Here is a 23,125-nt window from a genome sequence, read left to right on the forward strand (position 1 = left end):
TTATTTATAACTATTTACTATGACTATTTACTATGATGTAACAAAACTGTTCTTCGCCCTGTTAGTTTTAAAGTTTACATTGAAGGTGCGGGCGTGCCTAAGGGCGAAGGTGACAATAAACTGACGGTAATAATTATGCAGACGGTGAGCCTTATCTTCCAAGGTAGCATTAAAAAGGGATTCACATTTATGGTGGTCTATCAAAGGTTGCATTTCTAAGGCGTTACAATAACTTAGACTGGGGCAAACAATAGAGCCCTCTTCTGAACACGTTCAAGATCGTTAATTGGCAACGAAGAATGAGACACAGACACGGCGTAGTCACAGGCCGATCCAATACAACTTGTACAGAATGTAATCAGGTATTTTGTAGAAATGTTCGCTCGCTTGAGCTGTAAAAGGAAGTAGTCTTTCTGATGATTTCTCTACAACCACAGACACATGCATGTTCCTCGTCCACGTCGCTTTTATATGGGAGTACCCCCCCCCCCCCCCCACCCTGAACATAGATCGCTAGTTATCGTGACACCGAGCAACTTAGCACACTCCACAACCGCAAGTTTATGTTCGTTAACCGTCAAAGGGGGCAGTCCAGGCTTGTTCATGGCAAAAGATATCTGTAGCCTTTGTCATGAACAAGCCTGAACTGCCCCCTTTGATGGTTAACGGACAAAAACTTGAGGTCATGGACTGCATAGAAATTTCCATGTACGGGGTCTCTCAATATCGGTACGTCTCAAAAGACCAAGAAATGCAGTATACAGTTGTATAATCCAAGAAAAAAAGAACACAGGAGACTAAGAACTACTGCACTACAAAATCAGTTGCTCAAATATATTTATAAATCAGCTATTAATATACGTTCAATATACACTTCCTATCATTTTAAGTTTTATTAAATTTTAGTTGGTTAATATGTACTACCTTTATTTATAAATCAGGCTAGACCGACACTTTATGGTGTTGGTGAATTACAACGACAGACAGACTACAATAGTCAATATCTAATATAAATTATATTAAATTCTCATAAAATTTTACAATCGATCATTTTAATCAGCTCCTGCTACCTATATATTGAGTAACAGGGAAAATAGCAAAAATACTTATTAAAACAATGTTTCAAAAAAAGATTTTTTACATTAAAACAGATCCCACATTGCCACACTTTTAAAAGAACAAACGTAGTACCGTAATTTACATAGCCATGGAAATTATTGACAGCAAATACCTGCCAAACGAATATCACAGTCTATATTGGCACGTCAACCTCGTTCCCAGGGTCTCTCATCTTCCCGCCCCTTGGAGCGAGAGATGAGAGACCCTGGGAACGAGGTTGTTGGCACGTCGGCTTGGAAGGCTGTCTTTCTTTTACCTACAGAATTCTACCCTTCGCGTTTGGCGCGAGTAGCTTTCAGGGAGTTTTGAAGGATTTTTATCCACTTGCATAAAAACTCGATCATTCGCTGCGCAAAGCCTCAAGAATAGAAATTCAATCCTGAAAACCACCTCGTCGCAAACAAGTCTGCAGGAAACCAGGCACTAAGCGCATTTCAAATCACATTTAGTTATTTATAATAACAGTTTAGAAAACAACCTCCAGAAAGTGTACGCTTTGATTGGTTGAAAGGCACATTTCTATAACTTTAACTTGAAAGAAACAACAAATTTCCGTGTACAAAAAAAATAAAAAGATTGATTAATTCCTATAAAATTAATACAGAAACTCAGAAGTCGGAAACACTCGCCTGTACAGCTTGTGTTCGACAACAGTTTCTTGCTCTTACAAACTTAAAAATAGCATCTTACAAATAAAATCAGCAGCAAGTTAAAAATAATGTACACATTGAATGCACTTAAACTTACAATAAGATATTGTAAAGCATGCAAAGAAACGAATTTTCTGATGTTTAGTTACCTTACACTGTAATAAAGGGGAAGTTTCATAGGGCTTTGGTGAAATAAGACTCACTTAGCTACAAAATAATTCTAGAACAACGAGAAGAGAGAAATCAACTCAATTCTTGCATTTTTGGAACAAAAATTACGAGAACTTGAAAAAGGTTTTCAAGCTTCAATCGATTCCAACCAACTCTGTCTCTGGTCAGGGGCACTAATCGACAGTATCATTGTACTGGGTGATAATTTACAACAAAACTAGACAGTTTTTTGGCAGACAAATATTTTTGGGTTTTGAAATAACATCAAATTCGCGTGATACTTCCCCTTTAATTCACCAACATGAAATTTCAATTCAATATATTACTCAGTCCATACTTGACAATCCACAAGTTTGGCTATCCGTGTCACAAAACAGTAAGTTTACATAAGTGGCAACTAAAACAGACCAGTTTCCATTGGTTTTTCATTGCTTAATCCACTGTTACTGCTGTTTCATATGCATATTAAACTTGTGATGGTACTGGGCAATTGGCAATATTTCTTCCTTCCAAAGCACCAGTGTTTGTCTGAAAGTACAGGATGCCATTGACCTATAGGAAACAATCAACATTTCACGTTATTTCTCTTTTGCATTTCGCTAGCCTACATGGAGACGACTGCGCGTGGACTATTCAAAGTTTATGTAATTTTCTCATCTCCAAACTCATTACTTACCATAAAATTTGGCCTGGTGAGCTTTGGGGAAAAAAACCGACCAACTATACTCTTCTTGTGTTTGATATATTACCATTTGAAAATATGACCCATACTTTCTTCCACCAAAGACAAAAGATTTAACACTGTATATACGGTGTTAACCTTGTTCCACATTGATCCTTCTGATACATGTCCCTTTGCATATCAATTAGACCTCACCCACTGTTACGCTTCGTTTTTCTTCTTCCAGCGCTACACACTTATCAAAACCTGTTTGCCAACCTTCCTTGCCTCATTAATTGAACTATAGCAAATAACAGCATCTAAAACAGACATATTTACATATATCCAGGAATAGTTCCAAAACTTAACTCAATTTAGATAGCTCCATGCACATATTCCACAATAACTAGGTTCCGATTTTAGCTATGCCAAGGTCTACAATCTCGAAACTGCTTGATGAACTTGATTTAATACTTACATCCCCCCATTGCATATATTTGGCTGTGTTATAAATTATAGCTGTCAGTGACGACTACAGATTATATGAAGGGCTGAATTAGCATATTAACCGTCATGTCATATTAAGGCCAACTTTTGATCAATCCTGATCAAAAGTGCTTAAATTTTGGCTTGCTGTAAACTGTACAATGCAACGCATTATATCCAGATTTGTAAAATGCGCAATATCCTGTTAACTGCACAGTAACAATCTTTATTACACAAATAAGGCAGGCAGACGGCCAATAGCTAAAATCAACCAATCAGTGAATTGCCGATCAGCCGAGTATCAGGCGATATTCCACGCGATTTCGCAGGATAATTGTTTAATATGGGGCTGCAACTCGGGTCGCACATTCCAGTTTATGACAGGGACGATTAAAATTGTTAACAAACTAGCTCTAAAGCGACTAAGAAGGCTCATCATTGAAAGCGATGACGAAGATTAAATTATACATTTCTGATTCGCCCAGCATGTTAAGTGACTGCTTCTTCCCACCGTTTTTGCCATTTACTTGAGTTTCAACATTCCAGACGAGCCGTTCATATAAAAGACGTTAATTTCCTGGTGTTTAAAATCAAAAAACGCTAAAGCAGTCCACTTAAAACTCAAACTTGTTCTTTCCTTGTTAAAATATTTTCGTAGAATCGAAGCTTTTTACTTTCGAGAGAAGTGTGTTGAATGAAAATAGAACGTTGGCTTTGTTTTGTTTGTTTTACAGTTTTGACAGTTCCTATCACGCTTGATAGATTTTTTGCTTAAAATTGACCTGATTGGTTCAATTAAAAGTACGTCAAACTGATTCCTAGGTTGTAATCATGACTTATCCGAATGTTTGGTTCGAAAAATCCTTTCCCCACCGAATCAGGTCATTCTTCAATCTTCATGTTTCCCACATTTTTTTCGACGAATTTTTTTTAAAAAATAGTTAACCAACCTTGCTCAGGTCCATACTTGGAGAATATCGGCCCTTGGTCTTTTATGTACGGACCTCACTATGCCTAGTTCGTAGTGCCAAGACCTCGGGCCAATATTCTCCCTGAGTACGGCAACACAAAACTAAACATTGATTACGTGCGTCTTATCGTCGCACATCTCTGTTTATCTTAACTAAATGGACTTTGTTTGGTCGTTGTAGAATTCATGCACAAGAAGAAGTCAGCAGCGACAGGTATTCTAAACTTTGTATACTCAAGTTAACCGACTGTTATTGCCGGAATCGATGCCAAGATCAGTTCTATGTCGACTACTAATTACAATATTATCATTTTTGTTCAATACAGACTCAGTCAAAGGAAGGTCCTCTGCTGAGGTGTGGAACGCAAAAACACTGGCAGTACAGCATTAGTATTTACTGCTCTGGTATGGCAAAGTTTCCGCGTTAAAATTGGACTACCATCTTGAGTGTAATGTTGGAATCAAAATGGAGAATTTTGACACATAGAACAGGACTTTGAGCTGTGCATTTTACAAATTTAGGTATTTTGCGTTGAGTTGTGCAGTTTACAACGGGCCCTAAATGTTTGCATGTGGCCTTCAATGAAGTCGGATAACGTTACTCCATGCTTTTTTCGATTAGTTTACTTTAGTTTTTTAGAAAAACAAGGCCACTAAGTCGAGTCAGGGAAACTTGACAAAAGCAAAGAAATAAGCAGAACAACAAATGCTTTGAATAAATGGAATAAAATTCAGACACTTTAGCACAAATCAACATAAGGTTCCCTTCATAAGACGGTTTATTGCTCTAGTCTGTTAAGTTTTTTTTTTTTTCTGGGAGAAAATGCAGTTAATACACCTACTAAGATATTTAAAATGTGTATCACGCTATGTTTTCAGGACAAAACTTAGTATCCCATCACATCAATACAACCAATGGAAATATTATCAGCACAACTTGGCCCCTTCCCTTCTAAAGCTCATAATCACTTGTATTCCTGTCGGGTAGTTTATTTACTTTAAGTATGTTAACTGCAAATGTATTAAAGAACATACCTCAAAATGGTCAATACAGCCAGAAAAATCTTGAACAGAGGAATCAACACCCTTACGACTATGAAACACTGATAATTTGCGCACTCCTCCCAGGTAGAAATTGGAATGAACATCCAGTGCAACAGCACTTTTTGGAGACAAGACATTCACAGGTATGTCACCAGTTACAGCCAAAGTTGCATTTCTGTCCAATCGGCTCAAGCCCACAGTGTACCATGTGTTTAGATTGACTCTTAAATTGCTCGTAGCCTCACCAATGCCCTTACCAAGATCATAGATCAGTTTGACAAATCTAGAAAAAATAAACCACAAAAATGTCAAGGAAAACACTACTAACCCAGATCCTGCTTTTAATTGATCTGTTTAATGGTTTTGTAAGATGACTTAAAGCTCAGTTAGAAACTAACTTTAAGGTCATAGGAGTAAGGCAGTTATCTATTTCCATGATCTTAAGCAAACGGTCACACAACCTGCTCACCTGGCCAACCAGCTATCAATAATTATTGGTTCAGACTTGAGTACAGACAGCAGCTGTACCTGCCCTGGAATAGGTGATTTCCAGCCAGGAAATGTCTGCACCCTACCACGGGTGGCATTAACATTTTACCCCCCACACCCAACCCCCACCTTTCGTTGGAAATTCTTAAATGCTCAACCCCCACCCCCATCGTCCTCAGAGTTCCATTATTGTTAATAAAATTCCATCGGAATTTCCTTTTTTTTTCTCCAACCCCTTGGAATCCTTATTTGATCTCCTAATATAATAATAATAATAATAATAATAATAATAATAATAATAATAACAATCTTTATACAGGGAGCCCACATCACGAAAGTGATATTCAGTGGGGCCCTGTAATATGGGGCCCTAATATCCCTATTGAACGTGAATTTGCTTTTTTTTTTCATCTGCGAAAAGTTCTGCTCATCAGTCTCATCTGATTTTGAAAGGAGATTCCCGACTCTCTTGCCATGTCGAGTGAACTGTTGAAGCGGGAATGTGGGCATAAATAACGAGCGGATTAAGGTCATATTTTCTAGAAGGGTATAATGTCAAGATTCTTACAATACGATGAAGGCTGTAGATCCTCAAACAGTTGTCTCCTTGAATTTGTGGTCACACAATTAGTTTTTCTTCCAAGCGTGAAATAAACGATGAAGATCTACCACGATGTGCATGCTAATAAATTAATCTCATCAAATTTAAAGGGAAGGTGCTTAAAAGTACTTTAGATTCTTGTCGACTCCAACTCCAGACCTGTCTGTTGGTATAATATGAGTCATGTGCGAACAAAGAAACATCTTTTGCCTGCCGTGCAGAACTCTTGAATGGAATCATAACTACAAATTGAATGATAGGAAAGTTGTGATAGAGAGAGACTGATTTTCATATCGTGAGTCCGTCAAGAAAAGAAAAACTTTCAAGCTTGCGATAATTATATCATCTTCACTGGATTCATTCTCATCACAAAAATGAAAAAAAGTAAATAAAATAAAATAAAATAAAATAAATTATTGGAGAAAAAAATAAAAATCTTTATTCTGCTTCTGGAGTTGTTTTATCTTAGTTCAAAAAGTGAGTGCAATTTGCATAACCTGCAGTCCAATTGCTAACATGTAAACACAGCGACTTAACCTATATCAATATAAACATTAAATTTTGCAGTACTCCATACAAACAAAACAATCATTATTATGCATAAATTTTTTTCAAGTTACTGTAACATTCGCTAACAAAAAGAATAATAGATAGAATAGAACAATCATGCACTTCTATTGCAATGTATCGATATGTCTAAAAGTCATCAAAAATTTCGCTTTGATTGCCTACAACTTATCGTCCAATTTTCGTTCTCCGCAAATTCGACATGTCTGATACAACTTTGTTAACGAGACTGATGAACTCTACCCTCAAAACAACTCATTGTCCTAACCGCAGTTTTGGAAGTGACTTGTCTGTTTGGGCCGTGTTTTGTTGCCAATTTTGTTTTGTTGCACTCTAGGCTTAAGTGAGACAAGTTCTTCCCCACTTGGAAATCCAGAACTGGAATACCCCCCATGCCTCTGGATTCCTAGTCTAAAGAGCGCCCAATTGCCTCTTCCTTTTGGAATTCCAAGATGCACCCTGTGGTATGGTACGGATATTTTCTGGAATCACCTGATGTGCTTTGACATCAACCTTGCGGAAAACAGGTGTAAATGATTATTTGGTCTTGGAATCCAAATTTCTCTTAATTTGCTTTAATTTGGCATGCATACAGACTGGTTATTGTGTCAAACATAGCTTCATGTACTTATAATAAATATATTTTAACTTGTGATTTGCCCAATAAGCTTATCATGTTAGCCTTAAAATTGTATGCTAAGGTCGCTAAGTGATGCTTGAAATGATTTCTCTGTTAACAAAAGTAAATCTAATATAATATGAGAACAAGTTTGTAGGCGAAAGTAACGCATTGTTTGGAGAAATTTGGATCCTAAAGGCCAAATCGGCACTAATGCCCCCTCTCCACTGGGTCTGGCTCAACTGGGTATAATACATCTGCAGTGTTTATTTCATTATTTATAACATGTTAAAAGGCTCACCCATTGTGTAGATAAATTGCTAAGAAGTCTCCTGTTTCACTCAGGTCACTGTATCCAACATAAAACAGAATCCCACTAAGTCCTGCAGGTTTGAATCTGATGTTGATCTGTGTTGTTCTTCTGATGTTTGTGATCCTTTTAAACAGCATATAAGAAAAATTCTGGAACAGGGGTGTTTGTATTCTAACATCTACAGAATAAATTGAAAAAAATACATAACATTAATATTTCTTGATTATGGTTGGTGTCTTTTAATGTTTGCAAGATCAAATTTGTGAGCCAGGTGTGAGGAGCTCAGGTCTGTATAATACATGTAAATTATAAATAATGTAATTACATGTAATAAATGCACAGGGAATTTATCATGTAGTTTGTTTTTAAATTCCCTTTCCAGGATAAAGAAATATGACAACTTCATCAAAATAATTGTGCATGGTATGTTGTTTTCTTGGAATCCCTTTTAAATCTAACAGGATAGTCTATTACCTCTATATGGGAACTGGTCATGACAATTAAGTTTGTTCAAAGAGGACCCACCTTGTCTGGTTTGTTTGGGGTAGGGGTTATCAAGGACACTACCTATCTCATGAATATTACTGGAAAAAGTTTATTGGTTTTAAAATTTGAGCTGACTCAGAAATGTTCAGCTAGCATAAGACAGCACCGTGAGATAAACAGGAAAAATGAAATTTGAATGTCAATGTCATTTTTACTGCTGAATAGAACTGGCCAGGTGACTTATGATAATGCAATAAAGACACCATCTTTGAGGGTAAGTAAGGGGGGCACAGGCAGACACCACCATCTACTAAATTGTAATTTGGTGGGTCCTGTTCCAGTATACAGGGGGTAGAACTTTTGACCACATCCAAAAATCTTAGAACTTTAACAAGCAAACAACTTCCACGGTAATTTATTTTTTATCCTTCTGATTGGATCAATCTGGCAATTGTACATGTGTTACATGTAAACTACTTGATCAATGTTAAACTTTCATTAACTATATAGTTTAGTACGAGACCCATTTTTCTTGCTAATTATTTCTTGTGTGGCCTGAGCTTAGTCAGGTAACAAACAAACAAATTTCTGGGGATTCTTTGTTCAGTTACCATATGCTGGGATCAAGGCATATATTTTATCAGTTTCAGACCATAGTGCTTCTGGTAGCCATTGCTGCAAGTTGTAATTGACCTTGCCATGGTATAATTCTGAACCTTAGGGGGTGGGGCTAGGTACAGCTGGTTCATAACTCCTTGCAGGCTGTTGCCATTGGATGCACATGATCTTGATGTCAACTTTTTACAAGTTGAACATTTTTGCTGGTATTTTAAAAGGAGGATTTCACATTTCAGCGCATGTACATGAATCTAAATGCTTCCTTCTCCTTCTTGTCAACTTTATGGCCTTAAAATCCCACTCACGTGTACTTCAGTAATCACATTCTATAATTATAGTCCCAGCAAAATGACTGATGACCAAAATTCACAGAAAATGCTAGTGGATTGTGCTCATATTGTCGATATTGAATTTAGCGTTGACCCGCAGGATTTATTCCACGGTTGATGTGTTTACAGTTATTTGCATGCGAAATAACGCAATCATATGAAAAAATTACTACCCGAGTTACCTTCCCTTTTAAATGGTTCAGAAACAAGAAATTAAATTAAACAGGCTTGAGTCGGATAGCGAGCAAAGGTCAAAAAGTATTTGGATTCATGGACATGCGCAGAACCATGAACCTCTCCCTTTAACAGGCATCATTAGATTACAGACATTTACTAGAGGATAGGGATGTCTACATGAATAATAAAAATTAATACATCTGTGGCATTTAATAAGGCCTGGGTTTTAAGTGAGAGTCAATTACTTTAGATCAATTATGGCATACAGGTATGTGTAAGTGTGTGGTTTGTCAATCATTAAAATGTACAAATTTGAATTAGTACATTAGCAGGTACAATGTGTGCAAAACAAAACACAAACACACACACAAACAAAAGAAAATGTCATACAGTACTCTATGAAATTTGACATATATATAACTAACCTTGGTCACAAAGTTGTCCTGTTTTCCCCAGAGGACAATCACACCTGATATTTGAGCCATCTGGAACACAAGTACCGGTGACACATGGATCATTGTAGCCATAACAAGGCACACGGTGACTGGTGCAGTAGAGTCCAGCCCAGTTTGATGGACAGGAACACAAGAATGTGGCTCCTTCTCGAGTGCAGTTTCCTCCATTTGCACATGGAGGATTACGGGAAGTACACTCATCATAGCTTTCATTTCCAACATTTCTCCCTTTAACTACAGCCCACTCTATGGAATTGTCTTGAACACTTGTTAAAGTTGTCAGTCGGATAAATGGTTTCTTAAGAGAAAATCTGATGGCTGCATCATAAATAGAGCCATGGAATCCTCCACTTTTGAAATCTACAACACTTGGAAGCTGACGTTTGTCAGAAATACCACCAATGTAAAGTGGCTCAAACAGGTTAAGTCCAACGAGTGGACCAGCAGATGAATTTTGTTTACGGGACTGATCATCAACATAAAGGTAGCCCTCACGCCCTTCACGCCCAGCAACCACCACATGCCACTCTATACTGGTATTAAGGGGCTCACTATAAATCCGCGCAATCCCACTGCCCAGGTTAAACTGAAGCAAGACCCTGCTGTTCTTCAATCCAACTGCAAAGAAATCATCACCACTTCCTTGAAACTTATTTTGTGCACTGTAAACCATCAGACTGTCATTCCAAGACAAGGATGAGCCATCAACTTTAAATTGGAATGTCACATGAAAGCTTTTCACCGCATCCTCTGGAACTGGGTACTCCAAATATGATGGGAAACTTTGCACCACAGTGAACAATGGAACTGTAATATCAATAACTGGGAAGAAAAGTTATAAAGTATGAAGTATTAAATATAACGTTTTCTTTGCAAGCAACATGCTTAAGGATGGTGCCTACTATTGTTACTGCGCATACGTTCTGCGCATCGCAAGATACTCAGGTTTCCTATGGGTGTTGCCTACTAATACAGGAATATTTTTGCGCGGTTTAAAACTATACGGAGAAAGCAGAACTTGGCAAATGCTTTTGGTATCTCAAACGAAAATTGGGGGTAACCATGCACTTTTCAGAGATAATTAAGCGTCAATTTAGGAAAAAATCCCATACATTGCTTTATATTTTAGCGCTTTTTAGAGATATTATTGCTTAATTATCTCTGAAAAATGCGTGGTTACCCCCAATTTTCTTTTTGGATTCCAATAGCCCTTGCTAAGATCTACTTTTCCCGCATTGTCATAAACCGTACAAAAATACTTCGGTATTAGTAGGCACTGTCCTTAAGGGGTGACCATTGATAATGGTCATTTTTTCACTAACCAGAAATAAATAGTACTGTTCAACTGTGATCATGATAAATTCTATATGCATAACTGTGATAGTACTGTGAAACTATTACTGACAATGGAATTACAATTTTTGTTTCACTCACTTCAAGCTGCACTATAAGTACTAAATAAATGAAGTACTATGCAGAGCAAAGTTCTTCAAATTTACATCAATGTACCATTTTTGTGGTTAGTGCATTGCATGCAGCCCCAATGTAGGAGCGATTAAAAATTTGATTAATACCGGTACTTCAAACTACCAAATTACATGTAAAGTCATGTTTGAAAAGGTTTCACAGGGTTTCTCTTATGTGAGCAATTAGATCAAGTACGCAGCAAACAGATAACACTCAGCTTAAAGGTGTAAACTTCCAGTGTGAAAATTGTCGATATAATAATTTTTAGCCAAGACTCTATTGTTGACCACATTCCGAATTCAGAATCCCCAAATTGGATGCACAAATAACCAATAAATAATTAGACCAAGTGAATTCAAGAAAGAATGGTGATAAGTAAGCTGAATCATCTGAAGTGATTTCAGTGAGTGAACTGGTCCTTAAGCTTTCAAATTTTTGAAAGTTGCTTTTTCCATATGCCAATGTTTTGGAAGTACATGTAGGTGTCAAATGAAAAGCTCTCAAAGATGCTTTCAGTCAGGGGAAAGGAATGAAGACATTGCTGAATACCAAAGCAAAAATTCTGTTGAGAAACAACTACCTACACAGCCCAGTCAAAATTGTAGGCAAAATAGTAGGCAAGATGGCTTGAGAAGAAGGCAACTAGTAGCTATAGACACCTAGTATTAATTTTTGGTGTGAAACAGGTGACAGATATTTCATTAGGCAGCAAAATTGCCGGCCACTGGAACATTTTGACTGGGCTGCACTATACACATGTATACAATTTTACACCTATTTTAAAATACAAATAAAGCCCTGGGAACAAGAACTACAACTGACATCACTATCAACATAGCAGTAAAGTTTATTATTTTAACTTTTAATGCTTTTGGTTTCAAAGCACGTAATTACTAGCACAGGGGGGTGTATGATCATGCCAATAAGCTAATAAAATTGATTTTCAATCAAGTAAAAGAACTGTCTACAATTAATAATTAAAATTTTGACAGCTATTGCCTATAGAACAAAACTATTAATCAAATTGATAAAACTGTTAATAGAGCCTACTTGAGCAGTCAATGATTATACATGTACACTAAAATATGCAATGTAAACAGTTTTTCAAACCTGAGTAAATATTATGGATGCAGTTGTATTTAATAATTTTTTTTTTGTTAGCACATAGTACCAATTACATTTGTACTCACTTGTTTCACATTGTACTCCCACTCTTCCAAAAGGACAAAGACAAACAAAGTCCGAAGTATTCGAAACTTTAGGTATGCACTCTCCACCATTACAATTCTCTGATTTACAACGAATATGTCTATCACAATTCTTTCCCTCAAAGTCTGCTGTGCAGTTACAGCTGTAATCATGCACATTGTCCTCATGAGGGATACACATTCCATTGTTTTGGCATGGCAATGACTTATTTTGGCAAGGTGGTAAGTCACCTTCATTTATATTGAACCAACTTTCTGCATCTGTAGGGAAACAGATATTAACATTATTAATACACTATACACTGTAGTCAATGACTGCACAGGTGTGTAGGAGGGGGGGTTCGAGGGGTTCGAATGAACCCCCTTTGAAGATCAAAAATGGCGGAAGAAAAACTTTTAAATAAAGTTCTTGTGGTCAAAATACATCAACCAAAGAAAAATAGATATAAACCCGTTCTTTAGGTCCTCTGTCTTATCCTAAGTAAAAATAAAAATTGTCAAGAACCCTTGGAGATTAATTTTAATGATGTTTCATTTTTGCGGTAAATTACCACATCAGCCCGAAAAAGCCTTAGAAAAGCATGCTTTGCGATACATTTTGTTCTCTGAATGCGGCATTGTTCTGAAAGGAGATTCACTTCAAACTTAATAGTTCAAGCCTTGTTGAGTTTCACGTGCAATTATGTACGGCGGCAGCTGTACAAGTTCGCCTGAGAACATTCACTTGTGAATGTGAACGTTCCTTAAGCGCAATGAGGAGGTTGAACAACTACATGAGGTGTACCATAGGAGAGAGTAGGCTGTCCGCTCTGGCTCTAATGCATATCAAATATCATATGCCTGTCAATCTTGACGAGATAGTCAATTTGTTCGAAGGCCTACACCCAAGAATGATGCAGTTTACCAGCTTGGTGTATGACTATCAGCAGATCGAATAGCTATCAGAACTTGACAGGGCGCGGAATGTACATTGAACTTTCTTGTTTAAGTTGAAACAATCGCAAAAGCTTTCAAATGTCTACAATCTGTTTAAAATGTATTAACATGTTTGAAGGTTGTCGGAATATCTTCGGACATTTTTGGCAACATTCGTAAGTCTTCAGAAAATCAATGGAAATCTTCGGAAGTGGCTCGGACATTTGATAGATAGATAGTTTAATAATCAATACATGGCAGCCCGAAGGCTGAATTGCGTATTTACAATTAATAAAATCGATAAAAAGTACGTATAAAACTAGGTACAATAAATAAGGGTATAAAAAATATGATAAAAAGGGAAACTAAGAATCTATATATATACATTATCAATACAGGATCTAATAATAAAACTATTTCTAAAACGATCTGTCTTGCATTTGGGTACGGTAAAACGCCTGTTGCACCTTAGAGTATAAAGTGACGGTCCACTAAATGGCATTAAACAGTTCAGACGGTGTTCTGGGTCCTTAATAATGGTGTCAAAAGCATTAGTGCATAGCCCCGTGATGAAATCAGCAATGGGGACAATGTTCACTAGTTCGATGGCCTCCTGGTAGGGTAGTCCTGAGCATATTATAGACATGGCCCGCTTTTCGACACGCACCAACTCGTCTTTTAGGTACTTTGGCAGGGCGTAAAAAAAGACAGGCGCTGCGTACGTAAGAACAGAGCGTATACAAGCAGTGTAAAAGGTGGACATGTCCTGCCGAGGAACTCTTGACCTCTTTAACTGCACTAAGAAATACAGACGCTTTGACGCTTTCTTTATGACGTCACTAATATGTTCGTTCCACGTAAGGTTGCTCGATATGGTCAAACCCAGTAGTTTAGCACTAGTCACCCTCTCTAGTTCTTTGCCATCTACTACGATAGACGCAAACTGGGGCTCATCTTTTGCAAAAGATATCCTGAGCTCCTTACACTTGTCGCTATTGAGTTTGACTCTGTTCTGCGTAGACCACTCGGCGACCTTGTCCGCAATCTCCTGGGCATGACTTCGGTTGCCCTTGGCAACGACTTCTGATGCAGTCGTATCGTCGACATATTTCCATACATTAGCTAAATTATCAACATCTAAATCATTTATGAGTACAAGGAATAGCCACGGGCCTAGTTTTGTTCCCTGAGGAACCCCAGAGGGCACTGAACCCCACTTGGAGTAACAGCCCTCGGATAGTTTGATCCTTTGGGAACGATTAGAAAGGAAATCTATGATCCAATTGATAATTCTTGTGGGAAGATTTAACCTACACAATTTTCGGAAATCCCGGTTATAACAAGACAAAAATCTCACGCATTTGACTCAGAAAAAGTTGGCAGGTAGACAATTGAGATGAACTTGGACAAGTCCGTTAAGTTCAGGGTTAAATTTAACATCATGGCAGCTGTCCATTATTGGGTCATTAAATACCAGTGGACTGTGAATCATGACAGGAAAATCATGACAGGAAAGCCACATTAAGAGTGGAATCTTTCCACATAGACAGCTCCCTATTGCGGACAGTTTAATTATTCGTCACTGAAATACCAAATGCTGTAAACTCTGCCTTTGTAATACAGACACCGAGGTTGACTGTAAACTGATTGAGATCAACGGAGTTGAAATAGCAATTACTGTGGAAAATCAATTATGATAATCTTGGGTAATTACATATTGTAAGAAAATAACCAGAATTGAACCAGCTTTTAGTCACCTGCTTCCAGTTAAGTCAGACAAAGAAGTTTATTTTTAATTACCATCTTATGTTTAAGACTTATAAATATCCAGTTAATCAATAAACAAATTACACTTGAATGAAAACTGAAAAACTTGAAGCCACACCTCCTGTGTGGATCAGGGGCCATTTTTCACATTTACTTATTAGGTATAAAGGTGGGGGGGGGGGGGGATCATGGGATGTTTTACCTCCCCACACAGCCACCTTTACACCAGGCATACCCAATCAGTGATAATCAATCACTGCAAAATAATTTATGGGGAATGGATCAATAATTATTGATTCCAATCAATAATAATAATAATAATAATAATAATAATAATAATAATAATAATAATAATAATAATAATAATAATAATAATAATAATAATAATAATAATTTATTACAATTAAAAATATATCAATTGAAATCAATTGGCTTGAACCAATCAGTTGATGATCACACACAAGGCCAGTTATTGCACAAGCTCACCTAAAGATGCCACATGTATTCTGGGCTTGAGTCCAAGGAAGAAGAAATTTTTCTTCACTAAAATTTATTTTTGGTCTTCATGCAATCACACCATGATGTGCTTCCAGGGCAATCTTATTATTATCCTTTAATGCTGAGTTTTTCATACCCATACATCCACTACAGCTTTATTGCTGTAAGTTGCTGTTTAGTCCTAGCTTCTTTTGTGCAAACGTACAGAGGTGTTATTTTTTCTTACCAAGTACAGTCAACTCTTGCCTTGCAGACACCTCTCTATTACGGACACCCCAATAATACGGACAGCAGCTAAATCCTCGGCAAAAATAAATTACAGACGTTTGACTGAAAAAAATTTCCGCTATTACGGACTCTCACTATAAAGGACACTAACTCGTGGTCCCGAGGGTGTCCGCAATAAAGGGAGTTGACTGTACTATATACGTCAAATGAATTATTTTTAATATTTTTTTGTTTGCAAAATTATAATTATCTCGTGATGTTTGTTTCATTAGTGCTAAAAAGACTGTAATGGCACAGGGAGAATAAGGAAGACTAACAAATACTGTTTATTTATTTATGATAACATTGTCATGTAAGTTTTCAACACAGGTTTTACTTTGAATCAGTTTTATAAATGATTCATGTATATCTACAAATATATTGTGTCTTAAATAAGACAGACCTTGCAGGTCTCCAGGCAAAGAGCAGACTGTAATTTAAAGGGGAAGTATCACGCAAATTTGCAGTCATTTCAAAACCCAAAAATGTTTGTCTGTCAACAGAAACAAAGAAATAATTGTCAAGTTTGTTATAAATTATCACCCCAGTGCAATAAAACTGTCGATTAGTGCCCCTGGTCAGAGACAGAGTGGGTCAGTATGGAGTGAAACTTGAAAAATGTTAGGCTAATGTTTTTCAAGTGTTCGCATTTTTATTTCCAAAATGCACTAGAAGAGATCATGAGTTGTTCTTTTCAAGAATTGAGTTGATTTCTTTCCTCTCGTCATTCTAGAATTATTTGGCAGCTGATTGAAGGTCTTATATCATCATTTTTAACAAAAGATACCAAAAACCCCATGATACTTCCCCTTTAAACATGAAAAAAAATTCAATTGAAAGCCAGTCATTCAAATTATTGATACCCTCAATCTTTTGCCAGCAGCTGCTTCAATTCAATTCAATTTTATTCATATTTATTCGAATGAAATACAATACATTTTATAGTAAGAAAAAATAAAACATGCAGAGCAATTTATTTTAATAAGTGATTTTACCTTCTAGGGAAGAAGTGCATAGTGGCCAAAGGAGCAAGGCTTTCATGATGGCCACTACCTCTGTGCAGTTACAAATAAAATGGGGGGGGGGGGGGGTGGGGGAGGGAAGTAGAATTTATAACACTGGTTGTAGAGCTCTGCTAGTTAAATTAGGCTTTGGAGAGGAAAATACATCTGTAGCTTATGATAATCATTCACCTTTATTTAGTAATTGCGTGTACGGTCATGAGATGATAGACTATTAGCCAACGAAGTGCGCAGCGCCGATTAGGCTATAATCATCTCATATCCACCAAGCGCAAGGGGAATAATTGTTTTATTAAAAAACAATCAAGAAACATTGCTAGATCTTGTTGATTTCGCTTTGCAAGAACAATAATTATTAGAAGACAATTTAATGGTCTCTATTTCTCGGGCATGGTATAATGGCTCATATACCATGGCCGAGAAATGGCGACCATTAAATTGCCTTCAGGTCGTTCTTGCACAGCGAAATCAGTAAGATCTAGCAATATTTCTCTGTTGTTTTTAATAAAACAATTATTCCACTTGTGCTTGTTGGATATGAGATGATTATAGCCAACTCGGCGCTATGCGCCTCGTTGGCTATCTATTATCTCATATCCAACGCGCTTGTGGAATAATTGTTAAGCATGACTGTATACCTGTTAAAGTGATAGCCTCTCCATTAACCTGCACATCTCTGATGGACCCAACAAAAGATGGTGATGGAGCAGCATTGCCTTTTGTCTTGTTAAGCATACTCAGCCCAGGAGGTACACCTCCTATGTACCAATTGTCATAAAGTTGTATTCCCTTTAACTTTCCTTGAACTTCTCGCTTAAGTTCTACCCCATTGTCAACTTGAAGTGTGCCAAAAGGTGGTTCTGAGTTCCTTACATACCTACAAATAATACAGAAAAATTGCTGTTATCTGCATGACTGTATATGAAGAACCTGCTTTAGATCATAGAGAAGGTTAAATGGGCCAAACAGAGTGCTCCATGTCACAGAATCACTCTGGGAGAGGCGTATCATATATTACCTTTAGTTAATGATTCTCTCCTTCTTAACACTTTAATCACAGTCAAACTATATTTTGACGAATTTGGAGCAAGACTAATGTAAATCAGGGCCATAGCAAGACTTTAAGGAGAGGTGAGAATGAAGTGTTGCAAACACCAAAGGTGCCAGCATCTAGAGGGGTCTGGGGGCTTACTCCTCCAGAAAATTTTGAAATCTAGACGTCTTAAAAACGCAATTTTTGGTACAGTACTTCTTCATTCTGACATACTAATAATTAGTATCAAATTTCAGTCTTGACACTCAAGTGTGAAATGGTAGCCTTTTTGTTACTTTAATATAATTTAAAAATTGCTTATACTCGCTCCTAGGTAACTGTGATCAGAGATTCCAACGCTCTGAAATGAGAAACAGGGAGGTTTTGAGAGTGGCAAAGCCATGACCATGAGCACCAAAGCCTGGCAATGAATTTCAATAGACATAAGATGTTCATAAGATACCATAAGACAACAGCTGGTACACCCCAAGGATCCCACACCCATGGAAAATAAATGTGGAGTGGTCTATAAAATCCAGTGCGGGGATATTGTGAAGAAGTTTATATTGGGGAGACGACAAGACCTTTTGGGGTCAGATTTAGAGAACATGTCAACAGTACAAGAGTGTCCATGACTGCAGTGGGTGACCACCTAAGAATTTACATGAGGTGTGCGCTTTGTGGTAAGGGAAGAGACACCTTCAAAAGAAAAATTAGAGAGGCTATTGAAATTCATTTCCAGGATCTGACATTGAATTACGACGCTGGATATGAGCTCCCAGCGATCTACCAGCCCGAGGACGTTTTGTCATGTGATTTTTTATCAACTTAATCATGTGACGGAAACATTGAACACCTTTTGACAAAGATTCTTTGAGGGAATCAAAAGCTTGCCCTCTAAATATATAAATTTTCGATCCTGAAAACCAAACCTGTTTTGTTGATATCTGGGAATTATTTGCAACAAACAATATATTATATAATTATATACATTTAATTTTAAGATAAAATTAGGTGAAGCAAGTGCCTCGTCTTGCCTCACGCTGGCTTAACAGCCCTGTTAAATTTTTATTGTTTTTTTTTTTTTGCCTTAAAATCAAAATTGCTCCGTTAAATCATGTGCCCTATTTTGGCACAGAGACAGAGCTGGTTGTCATTGACTTTGAAATTTTTGCAGGAACCCTAATTTAAGTAAGAGTTCTTTGATCACATGAACCATGAACAATAAAAACAAAATTTAGCCCAGTTATAAGGTACTAAGTTTTAATTTCCCGGGTATTTTGAACAAAAATGAATCAAAAATAGATTAACCCAAAAAATTTGATTTAGATTAATTTAGATTAAACCAAAAATTTGTTTGAGAAAGAGGTACATGTAGTTTGAGAGCAGCCAGTGTTTGAAATATAGTCAGAAGTTTATTTAAGTAATTGTTAAAATATACATGTAGATAATGCAATCTACATGTATATATTAATAAAATAATGCCATTACTGTACACCACTTACTTGACTGTTGCTGTTACTATTTCACCAGTGTTTACCAGTTTGTTGCTCTGGATAAACACCAAGCTATCTCCAGGATCAAACCTAAACTCTAATTTTCCGCCCACAACATGTAACTGGATAAAATCTCCTCGTAGTTTGTGATCAGCAGCAAAAAGCAGAAGTCCATCACTTGCACGTGTCCTGAATGTAATGTCAACGGTGTTGAATTCTGAATTAAATGCAATGCTTTTGTGTTCCAAAAAGGAGTTCCGTCTAAAGGCAGGAAAGTGAAGGTCACCCTCTGGAGTTGTAAACAGAAAACACAAGTATGTTAACAAAGAATATGCTTTTCTCAAACCATTAGTTAGACAGTTAATAGTATTATATTATAATTATTGAGAAACTGTCAATTGCAGCCAAAGAGTGGCCATATGGTCATAGAAAAAACAAAACATACAGTGATACACTGTACAGTTTTACCTGCCAGTGGTAACAAATATGGCAGGAATTGCCATCAAACACAAAGTTTGAATAAACACTAGGCAATTTTCACACCTATAACTGTCAACTAGAGAGTGACATCAGTGTTGTTTACAGCAAAAATATGTTTTCAAAAAAGATAAATTTGTTTATAATAAATGCTAGCAACCTACTTTGACCATGGGTAAATTGGCAGAGTTTCATTCAAAATTCAATCATAAACTGTTAGTATAATGATCAGATGAATTTCAAAATAACATTTTTGACGACAAAAGTTAACAGTAACTGGTGATCAAACAAGGTCATGTTCTTATTGCAACCAACCAATTATTAGATTATCAAAATATATAACCTGTAAATAAACTGACGTTGAGGTGAAAAAATATATTTCAGTTGCCTGACATTAGAGGCAATTATTATTAATAGTGTTATGAATGTAAAAGAATGCCAGTATCTTTACTGAAAAACAAAGTAACATTATATATAATCCCCTTGAGCCTGGGTGGCACTTACCTTTTATACTGGTACATAGAGGTCCAACAGTAGGGTAGGAGCACTCACAGCGGAATTCATATCCCAAGTATGGTTCATCAACACATGTTCCATTGTTGCACGGATTGTGTATACAGGTTTGGTTTCTTAATGGTGGGGTAGTTGGAGAAGGTGGCAGCGTAGGTGCCACAGAAGAAGAAATAACAACTGTAGTTCTTGAAGGCAAAACTGTGATGGTTGAGCTGTAAAACACAGTAGACAATGTTGACTCAGTTGTTGTCCTTGTGGATGAAGCTGGTTCAGTTAACAGTGGTGAGCTGGTGATTGCCAGTGAAGTTAAAGCAGTTGTGGAATAAGGTAATCCAAAAGATGTGATTGATGTCTGCCCGAAAGTTGACCTTACAGTTGGAAAAGATGAAAGAAATGACAATGAGGAGGGTGATGGCATTGCTGAGCTGATGCTTATGACATAAGATGAAGTCAGTGGGTCTGTCAAGCTTGATGTTGACAAACTTTTCATGCCAGACCCAGTTGTCTCAGCTAGACCCAAACCTGAACTACTTCGACTTGTTATTAATGCAGAAGAAGTTTGCGAGAATATGCTTCTTACTGCTGTAGTTGAGGTAGACACCAAAGATTTTGCAAATGAAGAGGAAACTACTGGTACTGAAGAACTAAATGTTGTTTGGACCTTCATTGGTGTGGACAACAGTTCTGTTGATGACGTGGTGGTAGAAGCAAGATATGTAAACATAGAAACTGAAGTTGATTGCTGTATTGATGTGGTCTTGGAAGATGACCTTTGCAAGGTGATCGGAGATGACTCTAGCTGTGGTGTGGTAGAAATGCTCATTTGGAATGTTGGGGCAGAAGATGTCACTCCTCTTGTTAATGAAATTAAAGAGGAAGAAACTCCTGGTGAAGCAAAGCTGGAATTTCTTAACGACGAAGTTGAAAGTAATATACTTGTTTGAAAATTCAGTGTTGAAGAGAATTGAAATGATAATGAAGTAACATTTACTGTGCAGTTTCGCCCTGTAAAATTTGGAAGGCAGGTACAGGTGTAGTTTTTCCTTTTTTCTCCTGATCGTTGACATGTTCCTCCATTTGCACATGGTTTTGATATGCAAGGATCTGGAATAATACACTCACAGTTGTCACATTCAAAATCTGATGGGCACAAACACGAGTAATAGTTAACATAATCTACACAAAATCCACCATTTTGACATGGACTTGAGGCACATTCATTAATATTGTTACCACAGAGAATTCCATCATATCCAGGAGGGCAAGTGCAGTTAAAACTATCTGTAAGGCCATCTGTTATGTCTCTACATGTTGCACCATTCTTGCAGGGGTTCCGACTTGAATCACAGCTATCAAGCTCTTCACAATACTTCCCATGATATCCACTAAAACACAAGCACGAATAATTGCGAATAAAAAAGGTACTTGCATCACTGCTGCAAAGTCCTGCTCCACTGCAAACACCCAAACGAGGAGTTGCTGGATTTATGCAGTTTGGCTGCTGGCGGTTACGCACATACAGTTCAAGTTTTAGGCCAAAAAGGCAGCTATAAAGTAAGTTATCGTCAAATTCGGAAATGAAATACTTGATTCCAGGTGAGTTCAAATACTTAGAAGGTACTTCAAATGCACTAGAAGTCTTGTTATGAACTAACTGACCACTCAGGGTGCATTTATCGTAAGCGTCTTTTGAAACATTCCTCACATTAAAAGTTACTGAGATGGGTTTAAATATCACTTTATCACCCTGTATAACTGTTTGTGGGTGCTGCCTGGGACCTCTTTCAAAACCCAAAGGGTCACTCTCACCATAGCATTCCTGTGCAGTTTGGCCATCACATATGTATCCATTGTGTCCCCATTCTATGGTAACGGTTTGAGCTGAATTGTTAAAGCAATGAAAACCAGAAGGACACTGTAGTCTTGAAACTCTGCCAGAAGGTTGAACAGTGGAGTTTTGTGCCAAAACACTGGCTAGTTTCATTGCAAACACCAGCAATAAGAAACTAAATACAGACCGATGAGAGCAATGATGCATGCTGTCTGTCAAACGGTTTCTATGATAATGCTATACAGATGCGATTTGCAGTATTTTACGTTCCAATGCTGCATACACACGCCAAACTTATCTCATTGTGGCTTCTGCTATTTGTACTTCAGGAACGAACTCGTTGCAACACGAAACCAAGTGTTATTTGTACGTAGCTTCTGGTCATTTAGATGTCTTATCCATTCCTTCCCGAAACTGTCATCACTTAAACTTCATGAGGAAGAAGCAGCTTTAACGAAGGACTTACTGGAAGTTAACTTATATCAGACGACGGAGATCGACGATTCCTATGGAATGAGTTCCTCTGCTTACGTCTTCACAATGAAATGCTTTAAACTCGTTGGTACGTTTGAAAATTGTGATAGTTACAAATACAACCAACGGTAAGGAAATCAAACAACTGTGATTACATCCAATATGGCGTCCACCAGTTCCTTTCGATTCGAATCCCGCAGTTTACAAAAGCTGCAAGCTTTCGGACATTTTACGACTCCTCTAGATGTTTTCAATATTTTATGCGTTTTCCGCTCTGCGGTTACCAGACGAAGCTTTTAAAAACTCAAATATTTCTCAAGAGAACGCTTGGCGACCGTTTATACCTCATTTCAATAACAATATGTTGTTAGGTTTTGGTGCTGTATTGTTGTCGGCATTTGA

General features: G+C 37.2%; 1 protein-coding gene across 1 annotated transcript; it reads right to left on the minus strand.

Annotated features, from left to right (window-relative positions):
• Nucleotides 1-820: 820 nt before the first annotated feature.
• LOC146450427 (protein eyes shut homolog) lies at nt 821-23,119 on the minus strand. Its single transcript, XM_085100495.1, has 8 exons — nt 20,410-23,119; nt 19,438-19,717; nt 17,538-17,776; nt 12,413-12,691; nt 9,726-10,577; nt 7,679-7,868; nt 5,093-5,384; nt 821-2,492 (listed from the first exon to the last, which is right to left on the minus strand). The coding sequence occupies exons 1-8, from the start codon at nt 22,454-22,456 to the stop codon at nt 2,406-2,408; spliced, it is 4,266 nt and encodes a 1,421-aa protein (XP_084956621.1). The 5' UTR covers nt 22,457-23,119; the 3' UTR covers nt 821-2,405.
• Between the last annotated feature and the right edge of the window lie 6 nt (nt 23,120-23,125).

The sequence above is a fragment of the Pavona decussata genome, unplaced genomic scaffold (assembly GCF_977016875.1).
Source record: "Pavona decussata unplaced genomic scaffold, jaPavDecu1.1 SCAFFOLD_468, whole genome shotgun sequence".
NCBI lineage: Eukaryota > Metazoa > Cnidaria > Anthozoa > Scleractinia > Agariciidae > Pavona > Pavona decussata.